This window comes from Gekko japonicus, unplaced genomic scaffold (assembly GCF_001447785.1).
Source record: "Gekko japonicus isolate JY-2015 unplaced genomic scaffold, Gekko_japonicus_V1.1 scaffold1242, whole genome shotgun sequence".
NCBI lineage: Eukaryota > Metazoa > Chordata > Lepidosauria > Squamata > Gekkonidae > Gekko > Gekko japonicus.
Window position 1 is genome coordinate 272,347 of NW_015172041.1, and position 17,405 is coordinate 289,751.

The 17,405-nt window shown below is 50.1% G+C and overlaps 1 protein-coding gene across 1 annotated transcript in view; it reads right to left on the minus strand.

Moving 5' to 3' along the window:
• CORO2A (coronin 2A) overlaps positions 1–17,405 on the minus strand; it is a 57,197-nt gene that overhangs the window by 6,790 nt on the left and 33,002 nt on the right. The window contains exons 4-7 of the mRNA XM_015420670.1: positions 15,657–15,806; positions 14,577–14,756; positions 5,751–5,867; positions 3,329–3,433 (exon numbers count right to left, since the gene is read on the minus strand). Coding sequence (XP_015276156.1) covers positions 3,329–3,433; positions 5,751–5,867; positions 14,577–14,756; positions 15,657–15,806 — 552 coding nt within the window. The remainder of the gene's footprint in view (positions 1–3,328; positions 3,434–5,750; positions 5,868–14,576; positions 14,757–15,656; positions 15,807–17,405) is intronic.

The following is a 17,405-nucleotide window of genomic DNA, read 5'->3' on the forward strand; positions in this document are numbered from 1 at the left end:
AACTGCTAGGTTGGCAGGAGCTGGAACTAGAGACGGGAGCTCACTCCATCATGCGGCACCCGGGTCTCGAACTGCTGAACTACCGACCTTCCACAGCCTGCAGTTCAGCGTCTTAACCACTTGGGGTATAAATCCAATCTCCCCCTCTTCTTCTTCGTGTCCCTGTGTGCTGACTATGGTAATCCGGCAACCGTCTGTTGGCTATCCCACCACTTATGGCGACTGCTCTGGCATTGTCCAGATCCCAAACCTTTTCCACCGTAGCTCCGGTTCTGTGAAATCAGCTCCCTGAAGAGGAGATCTTCAGGAGGTGCTGTGAGGCTCGCTTGTTTGCCAGGGTTTTTGAGGGGATTTGAATGACAGGCATCTTTTAATGGGGGGGGAGAATGGGGAGGCCTGCTATTTTATTCTGGTTTTAACTAGAAATGTTTTTTTTACTGTTATTGCTGTCATTTTACGCTGCCTTTTGAACCATGTGGAAAGGTGAGGTATAAGAAAAGGAAAAAACCCAACCTGGGACACAGGCTCAAATCAGCACGTGGTCCAGGAGCATGCTGGGTAGCCACGGTCCCCTCCAGTGCTTTATGCAATCCTCACATGGCACCTGGGAGTGACAACATGCTTCCTGGCACCCCGTGCTCCTTCAACCCTTGGTAAGGCTGCCAGCCCCCCCCCCCCCCCCGGTGAGGGGCGCCGGGGCCCCCCCCCCCCCGGCCACTGGTGGGGTTGCCGGATCCAGGTCGGGAAACTCCTGGAGATTTGAGGGAGGAGCCTGGGGAAGACAGGGACTTCTCAGTGGGGCACAGTGCCACAGAGTCCACCCCCCCAAGGCATCCGTTTTCTCCAGGGGGAACTGATCTCTGCGGTCTGGTGATCAGGCTGTGATTCGGGGGGCCCCACCTGGAGGCTGGCATCCCAAACTCTTGGGCATAAAATCCAAATGGGACTGAACGGAAGGGAAGAAAATGGATTAAACGGAACAAAAAATTAAGAGGGGAGACTGAGGTTGCTCCCTGCCCACTGACTGACTAGCAAAGCGGTGGGGCTCATCCTGAGTGGGCGTGTTGCAGCCAGACACCCTGGCGGACCCAGACTTTTAAGTCCCTGTGGTCAAGCGGGGAAGGAGTTCTCCTTTGCTTTGGGAAACTGAAGCCAAACAGCCTCTCTTCTCCAAAGCCAAGAATCAATCCGGTCTTTCCTCAACTTCCATGGAGTAGAAGGAACTTTAGAAGGGCCCATCCCTTTGCATTTGCAGGGAACACCCATTGGGAAGCCTCTAGCTCCCTCACAGGAGGACACACTGGGCTTGGAACCATCCAGAACGCAGCAGTTGGCCCCGGCCTCTGTGGCAGCCATTTTGTGACTGGCCTCACCCTCCTGGCCCTTTGCCTCTAGGGGGGGAAATACGTGGCTCCAGCACCCTTTCCCATGCGGGGAGAAAAGTGGACAGGGAGGGCCCATTTTAATCTGAGAAAGTGGCCCACTGGGGGAAAGGTTGCGTCTTTTCCTCCCCGTCCCCACTGGTCCAATCAGATTTGGAGACCTTCCGTAAGCCTCTGAGGTCCTGTCTGTTGATCACACCTTAAGGCAGGAGCCGCCAGAGACAAAGCCGCCGAAGCACTGGGGTGGTCAGAGTGCTGGGCTAGTGCCTGGGAGGCCTGCGTTTGAATCCCCGCTCGTAAGGACAGAAGAAAAGCCATGCTGGATCGGACCAGTGGCCCATCTAGCCCAGCGTCCTGTCTCACATAGCGGCCAACCAGCGGTGGGGGCTCACCGGGTGACCTTGGGCCAGTCACGTACTCTCTGCCTGACCTACCTCAGAGGACTGTTGTGGGGATAAAACGCAGGAGGGAAGGGTGATGTCATAAGCCCCTTTGGGTCCCTGTTAGGGAGAAAGGTGAGGGGACAGATATCTCAATAAACAGATAAATGGCTGTTGTAGCGTAACTAAGGGATGACAGGCGAATGCGCCCTCTAAGCTGTGGAGTCTCGTGAGCAAAAATCCTATGTTGTGAGCTCCTGGCATTAAAGTTGTGAGCGAGCGATTTGGCTGCTGCATAAATTACTTTGCTCTGGAGCCATCCTTCCTGAGCTGAGACAAAAATGGGTGAGCCGGAGGCTAAAAAACTGTGAGCCAGCTCACACTAACGCAGCTTAGAGGGAACACTGGCGAGGCCTCTACTCTGCTCAGGACGGAACCCAGACAGGGCTGCAGAAGTGGGCCTAACCCCTCTAATAATAAATCCACGGTTAATTTGCGTTAAGCTATGTCAAGCTTCTCCTGTTGCCAGCCTTTCCATGTGTGCAGCACTTCAGGGAGAGGAGAGGACCCCTACGCCTTCTCTTCCCCCTTGCCCTGGAATACTGCGGAGAGGAAGATAAAATCAGGAAGAGGCAACCCTTGACCACAGAGGCCAACAGAATTTTTAGTATAGTCTATTTTTGCACAACACTGTCGGAGCAGGACTCTGAGCAGCAGAACTCAGAATTGAGGCCTGAATGTCGACAGCTTCTCCTCACTGACCTGGATACCACTTCCTATTGGGGGGAGAGGCAAAAGCAGTGTAGAACAAAAGGGGAGAAATTAAGAAGAGGAAGAGATTGGAGTTATACCCCACCCTTCACTCAGAGTCTCAGAGCGGCTTACAAACTCCTTTCCCTCCCCTCCCCACAACAGACACCCTGTGAGGTGGGTGGGGCTGAGAGAGCTCTTCCGCTGCTCCGGAGAGAACAGCTCTGAAAGAACTTGTCACTGACCTACGGTCACTCCGGCAGCTGCATGTGGAGGAGTGGGGAATCAAACTCCCCGCGGGGAGGGCGGGGTATAAATCTTAATAAATGAAATAAATAAATAATAAACCCAGTTCTCCCAGATAAGAGCCTGTGCTCTTAACCACTATACCAAACCAGCAAACAACCCAAAATGAAAAAGGTTTTTTTTGGGGGGGGGAATATGCAGAGGAAAATCTAACCTGTTGTTTAGAAGTGGATCCAAAACAAACACAGAGATCCTTGAAATAAACAGATCCTCGCAGAAAGCCTCCCCAAAGTAATCGTAACCTACAAGGCTCCCCCTACTGTGAATCACAGAACAAGAGAAGGTTGGTTTTTTGAACATTTTGTATTTTGGGTAGGCCACTGATGAAGACAGCAACGGCGAAATGCATTCGGGTCTCTATGGGACAACGGGAGGGTCTCACGTGTTGTGATTACCTGGGGGCATTTCCAGCACATTCATAAAAGCGTCGGGGGGATGGGGACGGGCAAGGAATCCCTGGAGGATGGCCACAGCACGTATTCTGACCTCGTGCCAAGGATAAGAACTCACCTTGCCCAAAACATACAGCATGTGGGTGTCAGCGTCATAGAAAGGAAACAGGAGTCCCGAGGAGCCGTCGATGTCCTCTTCTACTAAAGGCACAGAAAGGTCACCCTGCAGAGAAGTAAGAAGCAAAATAGCTGCAAGTAAGATTACGAGATACTTCTACGATGAGAAGGCTGGGGGATAACTGGTTACGAAAATGCACTTCAAGAAGGATTTTGGGGGTTACCTGTGGGCTGGTGAGGCCGAATTCTCAATGAGGTAGCAAGCCTATGCTTGGACTGGAGATGGAAACCTACGTGGTTGAATCTTCTACCCTAAAAACATCCCTTCACATGGAAAACTAGCATATCAGGGAGACAAGTTCTATCTCTAGCCTTCTCCCTGAGATGCTAGATTTCTAGGTGGAGGGAAATGTGTGTGTGTGTGTAAAAAACAGCATTCAGTCCTGTGAGGCACCACCACTGTGAGGTTTTCTACTGGCAATCTGACACAATTCAGCCCACATATAGGTTTTACCCCCTGGCAGTGAGAACCAGACCCGTTTCTCACATCAGTACCCCAACTTAGCCACCTCGGTGACAGCTTGTGAAGAGGCGCACACCATGTACAGCTCCAGGCAGGTTCAACAGACGACGATTTGGACCTCTGGGCTTGGAGAGGAAGACGGAAAGGTCTCTTTCTGTACGCAAGCCTAGCCAAACTGGCACCCGAATCAAGCCCCTGAGATTGGTTGGACTGTCTTCCCCTGCCTCCGACTACAACCACTGCATGCTCAGTGCAGGGTCCAGCACCAACCAACCCAACCCCCCGCTTCCTCACCCTGTCCCGGGCTCTGAGCTGGAGGTTCCCACCAGCTGACCTCCACAGCTTTGGAGTTGGAGGAAGAAAAAAAATACAGAAGGGGGGGACCACCAAACTAACCATTTTAAAAAAATTTAAACCCCTGCTCTTCCATGGCTTGACTTAACATACCTGAGGGACCACCTCTTCCCGTATACACCCCAAAGAGCATTACGCTCAATGGATCAGCATCTCCTGGTGGTCCCTGGCCCGAAAGATGTCCGTCTTGCCTCCACCAGGGCCAGGGCTGCTCCCCATTGAGATCAGGGCCCTGCGGGATCTTCGTCAGTTCCACGGGGCCTGCAAGACGGAGCTCTTCCGCCAGGCCTTCGGCTGAGGCAACAGATGTCCACACAGGGCCTTCCCTGAGGCTTTGCCACCCGTTCTAACAACTGCTGGCTTTATCTGCATCTTATTACGGGCCAGCCAGGACCTCTCGCAACTGTTAAAAAATGTTTACTGTAGGATTGTGACCACCATTTAATGTAGATGACCGTGTTTTCATATATTAATTATTTATTGTATTAATGAAATGTTGCTTTGATTATGCTGATCCAATGTTGCCCGCCTTGAACCCGCTCACGGGAAGGGAAGGCTATAAATATGAATGAATAAATAAATAAACGTCTGCCAGGTTTATACTTTTTAAAAAGTAGCTTGCAGTGCCTCTGAGAACTTGAAACACCACAGGCTCAGCAACTTGGGAGGCCAAAAAGCCACTGTTCCTGGCACCTCCATGAGATACGGGGGTTTCTCCACATTGTTACTTTCCTTGCTTGTGTGTTCCTCTTGCTTCCCGGGGGAGGGGGTTGTTCCACATATGTTTTGCTCCCTCCAGTGGTCAGTTTGATATTACACTGCTTTACGGCAGGCATAAAAAGGGGGATATGCCAGTCATCCAGCAGTGTAATATTGAATTGACTACAAGAGGATGGAACTAAACATGTGCAAAACAGACCCACCCCCCCAAAGCAACAGGAATACACAAGCTCAGAAAATGAGAATGCAGAAAAGCCCTTTGTCTCTTCCTTGGCAGAGAGAAGAATGCAATTGTCCAGTGTTAGCGCCATCTGCAGGGCTATTTTTGAGCAGGAACGCACAGGAACGGAGTTCCGGCTGGCTTCAGAGTTGGCCACGCCCACTACAGCCAAAACCTCTGCGTGCGTGGCTACAGATGGAAAGCCTGGAGAGTGACCCTCCCAATGACTCTGAGGTGGGTTGGCCAGGGGAGGCCCTGCTCCTGGGGCGCCCAGGCAAGTCACTGCCTCCCCTCCCCTCCACGGGTCGGCTTGCCTGGGCTCCCTGCAGCCGCAGAGCACCCGGGCAAGCCAAGGGAAGGCATGGGGGTGTGGCCTAATATGCGAATGAGCTGCACTGTTGGGGTATGGTTTAATATGCTAATAAGTATCTGCCATTGGGTGTGGCCTATTATGCTAATGAGTTCCTGCTGGGCTTTTTCTACAAAAAAAGCCCTGGCCATCTGAATGACTGCAGGCAGCAAGACAGTGCCCCAGAATGGTCTGCGGGGGGAACCTTTTGCATAGCAACAGCTTGCAAGAAGGGGCGACACGACTGTGTGACTCACCTGGTCCCAGATTGCAATTTGCCTGTTATTCCACCTGGACGTCCCTGTGGAGACCAGCTTCTTCATATTTCCTAGAAACAAGACTTTATTCACTCGGTGGGACTTGCTGCTTGCCTCCTGCAAGAAGACACGGGGGATCAGCGACAGGGAATCCAGCACGCTGCACTTCCTCCCTGTAAATTAAGCTCACTGACTTTTGAGACACGTTTTTGCAGTGTGATCCTAGGCAGAGTTACTCCAGCCTAAGCCCACAAAGACCAAAGAGCTTCAACTGGAGTAATTTCTGCACAGGACTGCACTCTCAAAAACCCACCCTCATCCCAATTGACAATGTTTATGTATCTCTGTGTTTATGTTATTTATTCCAATATTCATATCCCACTCTTCTCCCTAATGCAGCTTACAATGTGCAGCAGGTGTGTTCTGAAAGAACGGATGCAGGGTTGTCAGATGCATTTACCTACTCACTTCATTTGCACGTTCCCTTTCTCTCCAGTGGGAGCACAAAGTGGGTTACGCTGTGCCTCCATTTTTGTTCTCACAACAACCCTGTGAGGTAGGTGAGGCCAAAAGGGTGCGACTGGCCCTGGCAAATTTCCATGGCAGAGTGGAGATTCCAATTGGGGTCTTCCAGGTCCTAGTCCGATGCTCTAAAGCTGCAGGGCCTTGTTAGGCTCTCGGGGACCCCCAGTGTGCTGAGAGCACACACTGCCACATCCCTCGCTGATCAACCGTCTTCAGAGGCCAGAAATGACGTCTTCAGCAAAGGGCTGGCCCACCAAGGGCTCCCCACCGCACACCAGGGCATCCGCTGCTCCTCCATTCCCTTTAAATTTGCGGCGCAGTGTGCCAGGAGCACGAGCACCCTGCTATTTACCACTATTTGCAGCCAACACAGAGTGGAATGGACGGGGGTGGGGGGGAGCCCTCACAATGGTATAAGAGGGACGTTTGGGCAGACAGGACTGGTGGGAACGGCCTGTGTTTTGGCATGTGAAAACAGGAGGGGGGATTGTGGGACGATGGTGGCCAGCCTGTAACATCTAAGCTGAGTGTTTCTCTCCCTTCTGTGCAGGTAGAAGAAGAGTTGGTTTTTAAGCCCCATTTTTCTTTACCTTAAGGAGTCTCAAAGCCGCTTACAATCTCCTTGTTTGGTGTCATGGTTAGGAGCGCGAACTCTAATCTGGGAGAACCAGGTTTGATTCCCCACTCCTTCCCATGCAGATGCTGGTGTGACCTTGGGTCAGTTACAAGTTCTTTCAGAGCAGTTCTCTCAGAGCTCTCTCAGCCCCACCTACCTCACAGGGTGTCTTTTTGGGGGGGGAAGGGAAGGTGGATTGTAAGCCGCTCTGAGACTCCTTCGGGTAGTGAAGGGCGGGGCATAAATCTAACCTCCTCCTCCTCCTCTCTCCACAACAGGCCCCTTGGGAGGCAGGTGGAGCTGAGAGAGCTCTGAGAGAACCGTGCCTGGCCCCAGGTCACCCAGCAGATTTCCTGTGGAGGAGCGGAAAATCAAACTCGGCTCTCCGGATTAGAGTCTGCTGCTCTTAACCACCCCACCACACTGGCTCTTAAGGTACTTATGGCAGGCAGGTGTGTGAGTCAAACGGTCCTTGGCCTTTGATCCTTAGCCTGAGGGCTGTGGCTTAGAGCCAACAGGAAGATCTCCTTGCAAAAACAGAGAGGGGGGGGGTCACACTGTATTTTGAAGCTTTACTCCACTCTTCTCCTGTGTATGTATTATTGTACTTCTGTGGCGGTGGTTGTTACTGTGAGCCTCTTTGGGTCACTATTTGGGAAGAAACGCAGGTTATAATAAAACGTATCTATTGACTACTCCTTTCTCCTCTCCTCCAATTTTATCCTCACAACGACCTTGCAAGGTCAGTGAGGCTGAGGCTGTGGGACTGGCCTGAGGTCACCCAGGAAGCTTCCATGGCAGAGCGGGGATTGGAGCCTGGGGCTCCTGGATCTGAGTGCGACACTCGCAGCCACTACACCACACTGACTAAACAATGAAAATGACATTCTGGAGGTTGAGCGGCAGCAGAGGGGCCGTGGGCTTCGATGCCAGGACGTTGTCTATCACAGGTGGGCAGGCAGGAAGTGGCCGGATCAACTGGGAGCAGGGCTGGTAATGGGATTTCGGCAGCCGAAATGTGTCAAGTTCATAAAGACTGTCCTATAAAAACACCCCGGATGAATGAATGAACGAGTGAGTGACCGTCGTGTTCCATGCACAGAACGTACTCCAGGACTGAGCGTGCACGGGGCCTTGGACGGCTGGATTTCTCAATGGGCCTGCATGGGAATGCTCTAAAGCAGTGGTTCCCACCCTTTCCGTTATGGTGACCCAGAGGTCCAAATTTACTTGGCCTGGGGACACATGCAAGGGTAGCCCGAGGTTGTTTGGCGCCCTGAGCAAACTATGACCCTGGCCAGTGTTCCCTCTAAGCTGAGTTAGTGTGAGCTAGCCCACAGGTTTTTAGCCTCCGGCTCACACATTTGTGTCTTAGCTCAGGAAGGATGGCTCCAGAGCAAACTAATTTATGTGGCAGTCAAATCGCTCACTCACAACTTCAATGCTAGCGGCTCACAAAGTAGAATTTTTGCTCACAGGACTCCACAGCTTAGAGGGAACATTGACCCTGGCTCCCGTCTACTTCAGCATCCCATCTTCTACACAGGCCAACCAGATGTTCTGGAGAAACCAACAAGCATCACGCAAAGGGCGCCGCTGCCCCCACTATGAACCCCAAGGAAGTGGCATTCCGACATGACACAGCCTTTGCGAGTGGAGGTGACGTCCCGGCCTTCGAGCACCTTGTCCTTCTCCAGTGACTCCCTCTAATCCCCCCTAAAAGTCAAAGAAACTCACTCGAGTAACCACCAGGGCACGTTTCCCTTGATCGACATGTGCATGCAGTGAAGAAGAAAAATACCAACTGATGTACGACATGGAAGAGATTTATTTCCAGGGTCAGATCTTGGTTTCGAAAATACAAATGAGAGCAATGGAAGAGGCAGGGGCAGCCACGAGGAAGGGCTGACCCACAACCCACTCTCAGAGGCTTCCAGACCCCCTTTTGGATCCCAACCAGTGTTCCCTCTAAGCTGAGTTCGTGTGAGCCAGCTCACAGTTTTTCAGCCTCTGGCTCACACATTTTTGTCTTAGCTCAGGAAGGAGGGCTCCAGAGCAAACTGATTGATGCAGTAGCCAAATCACCCGCTCACAGCTTTAATGCCAGTAGTTCACAAAGTAGCATTTTTGCTCACAGGACTCCATAGCTTAGAGGGAGCATGGATCCCGACCAATAGGCTGGGAAACACTGCTCTCAAGCGGCATGTTGCTGTGACCGGCCTCCACACCTTGCCCTCTGAGGAAAAGAGAGCCCAACTGCACCCATTGTTCCCAATTGCACCTATTATTTCCAAACTAGGACACCACCCCACCTCCCACCGCACACCTGTTTTGCCTCCACTGCCAGAGGAGGATCTTCTGTTGGTGTAGTGGTTAAGTGCGCGGACTCTAATCTGGGAAAGCCAGGTTTAATTCCCCACTCCTCCACTTGCACCTGGCTGGATGACCTTGGGCAAGCCGTAGCTCTGATAAGAGCTGTTCTTGAAAAAGAGTAGTTTCTGTCAAGAGCTCTCTCAGCCCCACCTACCTCACAGGGGGTCTGTTGTGGGGAGGGGAAGGGAAAGGAGTTTGTAAGCTGCTCTGAGACACCTTTGGGTAGTGAAGGGCGGGGGTATAAATCCAATCTCTTCTTCTCCTTCTCCAAGTCTCACTTACCCAAACAGTGCCATACAACAAACTCCTATTAGCACACAATCTGTCACAGAGTGAACAACACCCTAACCACCTGCAATACCTTGGATCTGGCAAACCCGAACAGTACTGGAAAGCATTTGTTTTGAATAAATAAATAAGTAAGTAAGAACAAAGAGGGAAGAGGTTTTCCCCCCCTTCTTCCTGAAGTGGCTTTGTTTACACTGCATCTGCAAGGTTTATGCAGCTGGGGACAAAAAGGAAGGCTGATCTTGCACAACAGACTTGGCACATTAAGTAATGACTGTGCAAAAGGCCACAGAGAGGCAGACGTGGATGCAGATTTGTGCCTCGTTCTGCAAAATGCGGATGTGAGAGGCATCCGATGGGTTGAAGATGCTGGCTTGGGCACGTACGGGGTGGGGGGGCCTACTCGCAAACACAATGCACAGAAATGCAAGGGGGGTATTCTTTCAGCCATTGGGGGGCAGCAGCTCTGCAAAAGAGGTGGAGGGACTGCCAAGAATTCTCAGCCCCCTCTCCAAACTGCCACTTCTCGGGCCCTGGTGGTGGTGGTGGTGGTGGTGGGGAACCCACTAAGACCAATTGTATAGTGCCTTCAGACATTGCAGTAAGGGCTCTACTGGCAGCAGGAGCTCCTTTGCATATTAGGCCACACACCCCAAGTGTAGCCAATCCTCCAAGAGCTTACAGAGCTCTTCTTACTGGGGCTACTGTAAGCTCTTGGAGGATTGGCTACACTAGGGGTGTGTGGCCTAATATGTAAGATAGAGTCAGGTGGGCAGCTGTGCTGGTCTGAAGCAACAGAACAAAGCTTGAGTCCAGTGGCACCTTTTTGGGGGGCCATTTGTGTGTGTTTGAGTGTGTGTGTGTGTGTGTGTGTGCGCGCGCACATGCCTGGAAGTCATGGCTGACTTCTGGCAATCCCTAGTGGGGCTTGGATGCAAGGGATGTTCAGAGAAGTAGCTTGATACTTGCCTGCCTCTGCATCCCAGCCCTGGTATTCCAAGGAGGTCTCCCATCCAAGTACCTGCCAGGGTCAACCCTGCTTAGCTTCTGAGATCTGACGAGATCGGGCTAGCTCTCCAGGTCGGGGCTCCTCTGGCGTGTTTAAGACCAACAAAGTTTAATTCTTGGGTATAAGCTTTCGGGTACATGCACACAAAAACTTGTACCCAGAATTATATTTTATTGGTCTTAAAGATGCCACTGGACTCCAACTCTGTTACACCGCGGTAAGCCTCCAAGGCACAGCTTCTGACTGCACACGATGTGCTGCAGAAAGAAAGTGGATTTCAAAACATCAAATGTGGATTCTCACCAATCTGGGCCAGCGCCGGGGGTTCCAGCAGACCCCCTCCCCCAGCTGTGAAACCTGCAAGGATTTTCTAGGCAGAGAACCCTTCCTTCAGCTACTCGACCATTCCCCAGTCCTGGCTAAACGGAATGCAGGTTTGCTGATTTTAAACAATATCAGTGTCGACAGCTTTAATGGTTGTTTTATTAAAACAGAATACACGTCTTTCTCGGGTCTTCTCAGTCGTGGCCCTGAAACTCTGGAACTCTCTCCCCTGTTAGATTTGTTCCAATCTTTCTGTCTCACTGTTTTTGGCCAGCAGGGGCAGACGTTTTTGTTTCATTTGGTATACCCCCAGTAAACTCTTACTGGCCATCCCTGGTTGTGTGTCTGTGTGTCTGTTTTACTGTATTGTTAAATATTTTATACATGCTGTTTTAAATGTTTTAATGCTTTGATGGTGGCCGCATTAGGGACCATATTTGGGTGGAAAGGTGGCATATAAATGTTTAAATGTTTTAAATAAATCTTTACTTTAGAAGAGGTCACAGGAAGGTTTGCACACAAGCTCTGCTACAGTGACCTTCCTCATCCTTACGAAATGTAGAAGAACATAAGAACAGCCCAGCTGGTCCATCTCGTCCAGCATCCTGTCTCACACAGTGGCCAACCAGTCCCGCTGGACAGCCAGTGACGGGGCAGAGAAGCCTCCCCCTGATGTTGCCTCCTGGTTCTGGGATTCAGACGTTTAGTGCCTCTGATTATGGAGGTTCCCCTCAGTTTAGTGACGTCCTTGTGTTGCCAGAGGCGCTGCCTTTTACTCTTGGGTAGCCCCAATAGCAGGGGCACCCCACTTCTAACCTGACCCAGAGACCCACAAAACTCAGGCCAAGGAAGGCACTCTTGGTTCTGAAACACAGAGCTAGCCACAGCTCTGAAAAAGGGGTCTCCATTTTCAGGTGACAGACAACCTCAGAGCAAGCCTCCAGTCTTCCCCCTCCACCCAGCAGAGATTATGCTTATGGAATAACAATGAGTTCTAGCAGGTAAAGTATCTACATTTCTAAAGTCTATTTAATTCTTTGTCTGAATCCTTATCTTTCCTACTCTGTCCATCAAGATACCGGGACAAACATTCAAATTATTAACGATCCTTCCTGACGCTAATCAGGGACATCTCCCACCTTTTGTTTACCCTGGCCAGGACCATTAAGTGGTCAGATTATCCATTCAACTGGCCACCCAGCACCTGGCTTCTATTGTTAAATCCAGACCCTGCCTCTCTGGAAGCTCATTGGTCACATCTAGGCCTTGCCCATCCTGATGCCACACACCCCTGGGACTCATCATTGCTCCAGGAAATCTATTGTTCTCACCTGAGACCAACTCCCAGGACCAGCCATTAGTCTGCATTGTCTTCCATAGGGTATATCCCAGCGTAAACATGGCCTCAGCCTGTGTGTTTTCTGCCATAATCCAAAATGGCAGTCCACCCCTAAACTCTCTGAGTTTAGGCCACAATCCATGGGCCTCTGCACATCTGGACCAGGTTGTATAACCCCTCTGTAAACTATCAATCACCTCTGCTTCTTTAGTTCTATAAATGTGTGTGTAGTTGTGTACTGTTTGAATGATATGTATTCCCCCAGTAAAAAGACATTATATTTTACTGAATACAGTCTCTGTGTCTGTTCTGGTGGGACTTTTGTATGCATTGGTGTGAACCCTAATTTGCCTATTGCAAAATTAATAATCATAACTTCCCCTAGACTAATTAATAATTCAAGGCAATTTGGCTAAGACTCGCTCCATGAAGATAGTTTCCAAAAAGTGTAAAAACAAGGTAAGTACATTTTATCATATGTGGTGGTTTATGTGATGTCTCCAAAATATTTTGGAAGTGGGTACATTGTATGATGGAAAAAAATAGTAAGATGTAACATCCCCTTTACTCCAGAATTGGTTTTGTTAAATATCTTTCCAAAAGAGTTTAAGGAAACGGATAGTTACTTGATTGTATATATGTCAACGGCAGCAAGAATGTTATATGCCAAATATTGGAAGACCCAAGAAACACCAACTAAACAGGAATATATTAATAAACTATTAGAAGCGGCGGAAATGGACAAATTAACCATGGAAATGAGAGGTACAAAGAAATGGACATTTCAAAAAATCTGGAAGAGACTATATGATTGGTACAATGAGAATGGAGTTAAAGATTAAGCTGATATGGCAAAATTAACATTGGAGCGTGTAGCAATGTATAATAATGGAGCTAGAGAATATTAACAAATGATAGCGATGATGTAGATGTAGTAACAAATGGTAATAAGTCTCTTGGCCTATGTGTTGTTTGTTGTAGTTGTTTATGTCTGTGTGTAGGTATATAAGAAAACAATAAAGGTGTACCTTCGGGTACTTAAAAAAAGAAAAGATAGTTTCCAAAGGTAGCCACGTTAGCCTGCAGTAGAACACTTAGATCCAAGTCAGGTAGCACCTTAGAGACCAACAAGAGGTTCAGGGTACGAGCTTTGGAGAGTCAGAGCTTCCTTTGTCAGATACGAGTAGAAGAACTGGAGGTCTCTGAGTCTCTGTGTCCCAGTCAGAAAGTCAGAGGGTTAGTCGTAAAGAATGCTTGTAAAGAACGCAGCGGTACAATGTATATTGTAATCAGCTTCCCTTCTGCTGCCATGACCCGGATAGCCCAGGCTAGCCCAATCTCGTCAGATCCCGGAAGCTAAGCAGGGTCGGCCTTGGCTAGTGTTGCCTTGGCCGGCAATGGCAAACCACCTCTGCAATGTCTCTTGCCTTAAAACAAGCCTAGCTCGCCACCTAGTGGTGCATAACGCTAGAAGAGCTAGACCTTCTGACAGACAGACAAATCTTAAAATATCCTGGCTATTCTACACACGCTGCCATACGATAAGTACTATTATTAGTTCCCTTCTTGCTGTAATCGAGTTGATGGCAATATACATGGTACCTCTGCATCCTTTATGAGCATTCTTTACAACACCCTCCGCACCTTCGGACCAGTATAAAAAGACTCAGATCTACTTTTCTGCTCTGCTTGTATCTGATGAAGGGGAACTTTGACTCTTGAAAGCTTACTCCATGAAACCCTGGTTAGTCTCTAAGGCGCCACTGGACTTGAATCTAACTATTCCTTGCTACTGGATAAGGCAAGATTGCAACCCCTGGATTACCGGGCTGATATCACATCACTGTGGGCTTAGCTCCGTGGTCCCTGAGTCCGTCCTGTCTCTGGCCACAGAACTTCAGGAAAAAGACGTGTTCCCCCTCTCCCTGCCCACCTGGCCCGTAGCTACGGCAGGGCTATCGGGGGCTCTGCCCCCTTACTGGAAGGGCCAGCCCCACAAGGTTTCCTTCTGAAAACTGTAAGGGATTTCATTGCTTTAGGGAGTGGGAGGGTGGGGGGTGTTTTTGCATTTCATTTATGTCTGGGGTGGCTGTTCTGGGGGGGTGTCTGTGCTGCATCTAATTTAATTTATTAGTAGTATTATTGTCTTTATTATTACTTAAAAGTACAGTTGTTTAGAGACAGATGGCAGCCCCACCAGAAAAAAGTTTCGCCCCACAAGCCCCAAAATCCTGGCTACGGGCCTGCTGCCCACACCGGCCTTATCCTGCACCCAGAAGAGAACTGCATTTCTGTCGTCTGTTGAGGTAAGGCGGCAAGGTCTCCGTGGGTACTGGTGACACCTCTCCGTACCTGTAAAAGGGTTCCTGCTCGGGGGTCGATGATCCGTATCTTCCTGTCCCTGCAGGCTGTGGCCAGGAGGCTCCCGTCTGTGTTGAAGGACATGGAGAGGATCACGTCCGTGTGGAAGCTGATTGTCTTCACCGGGGTCTCAATGACAGACTCTTTGGTGTCGAGGTTCCAGATCATGACCTGAGGCAGAGAGGGATGCGCGTTCGTCAGTGCGTTCGCATAAGAAGCGGCATAGGGAGAGAGCACCTGGTGGCGTGCTTCTTTCCCCAGGCACTGTCCGTTCACACCCAGAAACACACCAGCATGGAGGGCAGAGTGGGAGCAGCACCCTGGGGTAAGCCGCTGTTTTTGAGCAGCAAGGAGATGGTGAGGGAGGGGTGGGGGAAATGAGCAGACATCTGTTTTAAAACAAAATAGATCAAGAGGTCTGCATTTAAGAAGAAAAAAATGAGATTGGATTTGTACCCCGCCCTTCACTTGGAGTCTCAGAGCAGCTTACAAACTCCTTTCCCTTCCCCTCCCCACAGCAGACGCCCTGTGAGGTAGGTGGGGCTGAGAGAGCTCTTTTGAGGACTGCTCCTGAGAGAACAGCTCTGAGAAAACTGTGGCTTGCCCAAGGTCACCCAGCTGGCTGCATATGGAGGAGTGAAGCTCTGCTCCCCTCAGATCCTTTGGAAGTTCAGCTCTGTGCCCCGGTACCAGAATCTGTAGTTTTTATGTACTCCTGGGGAGCTGCGGTCCACATTTTTAAGTCTTGTATGCTGCTTTCCCATAAGAAATGCACCAAGTATGTATAATAAAATCAATTTAAAAACAAGAAACTTACAAGAATACAAGATCCCCTTGGGAATAACCTGGACTACCCTCCCCTCTCATTTCTCCCCTGCAGTCACCGGCCTTCCTGTCCTCCGTGCCTGGAAGGGCTGGATTTATAATCTCAGTGACTTGGAAGACAAGAAACAAACAGGGAGACAAAATTCTCTTCCCACGACACAGAACATGCCATCTCCCCTTTTCTATTCTATGCACGACCCGCACGGAAAGAGAACAGAAACCAGAGTTCCCTCGACGGCAGCTCACCTTATAATCATAACCGGTGCTGAAAAGAATGTCGCTCGCAGTTGGGTGCCATTCGATAAGCCCCACCCTTCGCGCATGACCCAGGAGTTCCTTCTGCGCATGCGTGATGCTTTGCTTTAGCAAGTGCTGCGGAATGTTCCAGACTTTCACCTGGGCAATACAAGGGGAGGCAGAGACCGCTCCATTAATCCCCCTGCCCTGACCACAGTAGAAGCAGCGCCAATCAAGACCTGTGGTGTTCAATCTGCAAAGGGGTGTTTGTAGGCAGTGGGGGAGATGGGGGAGGAGGTGCCCCCAGTCCACACCCAGCTAACCTTCAACAGGTCACAGCTTCATTGTGGGTTCCGCCCCCCCCCCGCTTGGCGGTGGCCACCTGCCCACGATGCAAGGAACGGGCACTAGAAGGTCAGAGAGTGCTGCTCCCTTGGGGCAAGAGGTAAGCCGCTCAGAGACCCCTTCAGGGGGGTTCGAGCGGGGTATAAGCTGAATGTAAAATAAAAATAATTTTTTTAAAAAGAGAGTCACACTATGTACCTGGGAAGAGGTGAGAGGGTTTCTCAAGGGGGAGGGGGGGCAGGAAGCACCAAATAAAGATTCTAATCCAGGGATGTCGAACTCATTTGTTATGAGGGCCAGATTGGACATAAATGGGACTTTGTCGGGCCGGGCTGTAGAAAGGGTTGCCAACCTCCAGGTGGGGCCTCCTGGAACTACAACTGACCTTACAAGCTCCCCTTGAGAAAATGGCTGCTTTGGAGGATGGGGTGCGTGGAGTTAAACCTGGTTCACATCCCACTCGCCTCCCCTAACTGTGCCCTCCCCAGGCCCCACACCCCAAATCTCCTGGTATTTCCCAACCTGGAGTTGACAAATAAGGGAGCACAGCAGGCTCCTCTTCTAACCAGGGTTGGGGGTCGGCGGGAATCAGGCAGCATCAGATCTGCACCAGGCAAGTGTTTTGCGGACCCCGAAATCTCCCCCCCCCGGGTCAAACTCACCGTTGCGTCTTCAGAGCAGGAAGCGATTATGAAGTCATTGAAAGGGTTCCACTTGATGTCCAGCACGTTGCCCTTGTGGCCACAGACGCGCGGGTAGTGCGGATCGAGTTTTCCCGTCTGAAAAACAAACAGAGGGATTCCGTTCCCAGGCTCTACAGCGAGGCTGGGCAACTGACGAAGGCCAAAAGGAAGGCAAAGTCTCCAGAGCGTACCCTTCGTCTTGGTTTTGATCCCAGTAACTCAAAACATTAGTTCCTTCTCTCAGAGCCGTTTCCTCCTCATATCCAACCACCGGGGGCCGCAGCCCAACTTATAATTCAATGGCAAAAACACTTCAGTATTTACTGGGTTAATGATGTTTGCAAAGTCACATGTTTGTTTGTAACCAATCTGTTTTAGACAGTTAGAAAGCCCGGGAACTACAGAGCTAGTTTGTTGTTCTGATTGGAAACCAAAGTGCCAAGTATTAGCATTTTATGGCTTCTCTTCCCGTCTTGTGTTTCTTTGTTCTGAACAAGAAGGAGAAGCCTCTCTTCTGCCATTTTCAGTCTAGCTGTAAGGATGTAGGCATATAAGCTCTTTGTTATTTTATATCCTGTGTACCTTTTCCCCATGCTAGGTTGTAGTAAACTTTTATTCTTTTAAACACAACATGGACTCTGCCTCTTTAATACTCTGCTAACAAACTTTAAACCAAAAGAATCCCAACACATTACCTTCTATTCCAGAGCTCTGGGATAAAAAGGACAAG